The following is a 3587-nucleotide window of genomic DNA, read 5'->3' as shown; positions in this document are numbered from 1 at the left end:
CCCCTGTTGCATGTTGTATTGAATTATTCGGACTAAAAAATGTTTATTAGGTTTAAGTAAATATACAAGTCCATTATTATCAAATTATTATATATTTAAACCTATGTGTAGTTATTTTGTTTTACAGCCCTGTCGACAATCCCTTTAGTAACCACATCGCAACAACAGCGAGTGTCACATCAGAGCAGATTATGCAGAATGGTAACGAAAACGTCTAAGTCGGGTTATTGCGAGAGCCTTTCATTTTATCAGCCCGATGCACGCCGGTACTGTGTGTACCGGTCCATTACAAAACCAATTTGGGTTACAGACTTATACCTACACAATTATAATTATAGCTAATGATAAGCGGTTAATAACTTTTTTTTATAGTATTAATATTTAAAATTAAAACACAAATAAATACAGTTAAATTAAAAAAGTAATTAGAAAAGTTGTTGTCTAAAAAAATGCTTTTAAATCTTTACATTGTAACTTTCATCGGTAAACATCCTCAGTAAGTTGGGGTTACTAAGGAATAAACGTTGCATAGAAATTCTGCGCTTCGTCATTATCTCGTTAATCAGTTTGCTCCTGGACTCTTTTTCATTATAATCTTTTAACTGCTGAGAAGTATGCTGCTGCACACAAGTACATTCTGGAAGATCCTTTTCGTTTTCTATGAATGGCATGTCCTCGTCACTAGAGCACTGAGTTACCGCATCATGATAACGTGTGCCCAGCTTCACACCCTCGACAAAAGGCAGCTTTCTGTGTGCAATTTCTTTGGCACTCATTAATTTTGGTCTTTCGGCCTCTTTAAGCGGAAAAGTAAATCGATTTTGAACTGTTTTCAAATTTTCTTCAGTAAATTCAACAAAATTAGATATATCAAGAGTCATATGCTTACTCAAATCACGACAGTATTTAAATGGGCAATTTTGCAATCGATTGAAATCATCTAGCTGCATTAGTTCAATCGAAGATTCACTTTTAATCGATTGACTTTCTTGATCTAATTCAACAGGAATAGAAGCTGATTTGAAAACGGATAGGTTCGATGGCGGTTCTTTTTCATTATTTCTATAACATGTACATGTCGCGGGTTCTTCAAGGCATTTGCATGATTCTAGGAACGCTTTCACTTGATCAAACTTGTTGCATTTGGCATAAACAAATCTTTCCTCCAGTAAAACCGTTATTGCGGGCAAATCTACGTGCGAAGGTAAGGTTTCGCGGCTACCGTAAGGTGTTGGGATGGAATCCGAAGTATCACCAACCACCTTAAATGGTTCCTTATCACATGTAACATTCGCTTCATCAAAATTGAATGAATTGGTTAAATTATTTTCAGCTTCCACCAATATCTGTGGTGCTGCTTGAGGATGTTTTTGAATTTCATTAAGTTGCAAAACAAACATTTTTTCCAAATCTAGCAAAAAAGTAGTCTGTTCAGGAAGCAACTTCAGACTAAAGCTTATAAACTTCAAAAATAACTGTACAATTTTTTTTATTTTTTCTTTCCATTCAAAGTCGATGTCAGTTATAAACCGTTCTTTTTCCTTATATGAATCTATTATCCCTTGTTTTGCTTTAATTATTTCAAGCCTTTCTTTTATTTCGGAGGTTTGATAATTTTCAAGCAAAAATTGTTTTATTTTACATTTCTTTCTTTCCATACTTAGCACATACATAGTACTAGTCATAGTCTCGGCTTCAATTTGTTTATAGAAAACATTTAACGCGTCGTTTCTTTCATGTAGCGCTTTTGATATAAGCTTGCTATTTTTGTTAAATTCATAATCTGACATTATTTTATAGTATTTGGTTATCTTATTTATTTCCGACCGGTATTGCTTTTCTAAAACTTTCTCGAGGGCAGACCTTTCTTTCTTTAATCTCTTGTTTATTTCTATATTTAAATCGCTGGTTATATTTGCATGAGCACTGACCAGGACATGTTGTATTTCAGAACGCAAATGGTTTTCTAGCTCATGAAGGCAGTTTTCATAAAAATTATCTATTTCTGAAGTCATTATTTTACTTTTCTCTTCAAATATTTTCTTGAATAAATTCCTTACTTTAAGTTTAACTTGCTGCTTCTCATGCAATAAAATATGGTTCCAAGAAGCATCATTGTCCCGAAGCAATCGTCTCAGTTCAGTTTCAAATTTTTGTCGTACCTTTGCCAATATGCCATTACCGATGGATAGAATACCCTCATGAGTAATTCCTCTAGTTATTTTAGACGTAAATGGAGGAGTGAGTTCTATTTTTCCAATAAGTAAATCACTTGGTGATACCCAGTTTTCTTGGAACCCATTTAGACTATTTTTTGATTTCTTACTGTTTTCATGTTTTTCGCTATCTATTGATGGCGGTCCATTTTTGTTATTCTGACAAGGGCTGTATTCATCATCAAAATAATTTTCAGCGTATGTACTAGTCACTCGTTCACCACCTTCTAATGTGTCTATGATATCCATTATATAACTTAAAAAATGTTTTCGCGATTATATTTTGTAAACACAATTCAAAAATATTTTTTGATAAAAGTAATTTGACAATGCGTCAATGTCACAACTGATGCAAGGTTTGAATCAAAGAAAATATAACCACCAATTAAATAAAAACTCATTTATTATATATACAGGGTGATTCAGGAGACGTGAGCAGGACTAACACTGCGCATTTCTTAAATTATAAGCAACTGTTTCGTATCAGTATTAGTGAGGTTAACGTTAATTTTCTAGTCGTGTTGAAAAAAAAGTTATTAATTTATTTACGACATGCATGGTCACTCTACAATTAGAATACTAAACTACCGATATTCTGAGTCAAATTGAATGTCATTACGGTCTGGTTACTTTTGAAAACACGTATCTCACTCAAGTTTGACAGTTTATTTTCTTCGTAATCATAATGCTGTCATTACGGTTAAAGAGGTTTTGTGTTTATTAATTAGGTATTGTAGGGTGACCATGATTGTACAGAATTAAATTTGCCCTCGCCAAAAAGTTAAAAAATAGGAAAAAGTGTGGTTGTTTCACTTAAATACGACGGTGATCGATCAATTATCAGTTACTGAGTGTGCAGGATTAGTCCTGCTCACGTCTCATGAATCACCCTGTATATAAGTGTTATAAAATTAACTACAACTAAAATAAATAAAGCTAAAAATTAAACTTAAAAGACAAAATACGACGCCTTCCTTTAGATAGTTAGACCGTAAAAGGGCGTTTTCGGAAAAAAATATTTGGGTAAAATATCACTGTCCCACGACTTTGGTATACTTTTTTACTGTCAAATACTGTTTTAAAGTGTACTACATGTATACAAAAATTGTAAAGTGATTTATTATCTGAGTATTTATGGTAAAAAAACTGATTAAATGGTACTTTAAAGTAAAGAAAATGTACAAAAACTGAAGAAAGGGAGATGATTTTTGAGTGTCCCATGCACACTTTGCATACTTTGGATCCAAATATTATATATCTGCCTCCTTCTAGGCCCGAACCTGGTTTTTGTGTGATAAGAACGTACCAGCCAAAATCTATTAAAAACCTTATTTTTTAGCACCTAAAGTAAAAATATGCATTAAAGTTTAA

General features: G+C 32.8%; 1 protein-coding gene across 1 annotated transcript; it reads right to left on the bottom strand.

Moving 5' to 3' along the window:
• Positions 1 to 443: 443 nt before the first annotated feature.
• On the bottom strand, positions 444 to 2548 carry LOC134667008 (uncharacterized). The gene has a single exon (XM_063524318.1). The coding sequence runs from the start codon at positions 2463 to 2465 to the stop codon at positions 456 to 458; it is 2010 nt and encodes a 669-aa protein (XP_063380388.1). The 5' UTR covers positions 2466 to 2548; the 3' UTR covers positions 444 to 455.
• Positions 2549 to 3587: the final 1039 nt, after the last annotated feature.

This window comes from Cydia fagiglandana, chromosome 8, assembly GCF_963556715.1.
Source record: "Cydia fagiglandana chromosome 8, ilCydFagi1.1, whole genome shotgun sequence".
In the NCBI taxonomy this organism is placed as follows: domain Eukaryota; kingdom Metazoa; phylum Arthropoda; class Insecta; order Lepidoptera; family Tortricidae; genus Cydia; species Cydia fagiglandana.
The sequence above is the reverse complement of the archived record's forward strand: the minus strand, read 5'-3'. Positions and strand labels throughout refer to the sequence as shown.

Bases quoted from the DNA above. Each gene is read 5' to 3' on its own strand.
- LOC134667008 (XM_063524318.1), bottom strand. From the start codon at position 2,465: ATGGATATCATAGACACATTAGAAGGTGGTGAACGAGTGACTAGTACA.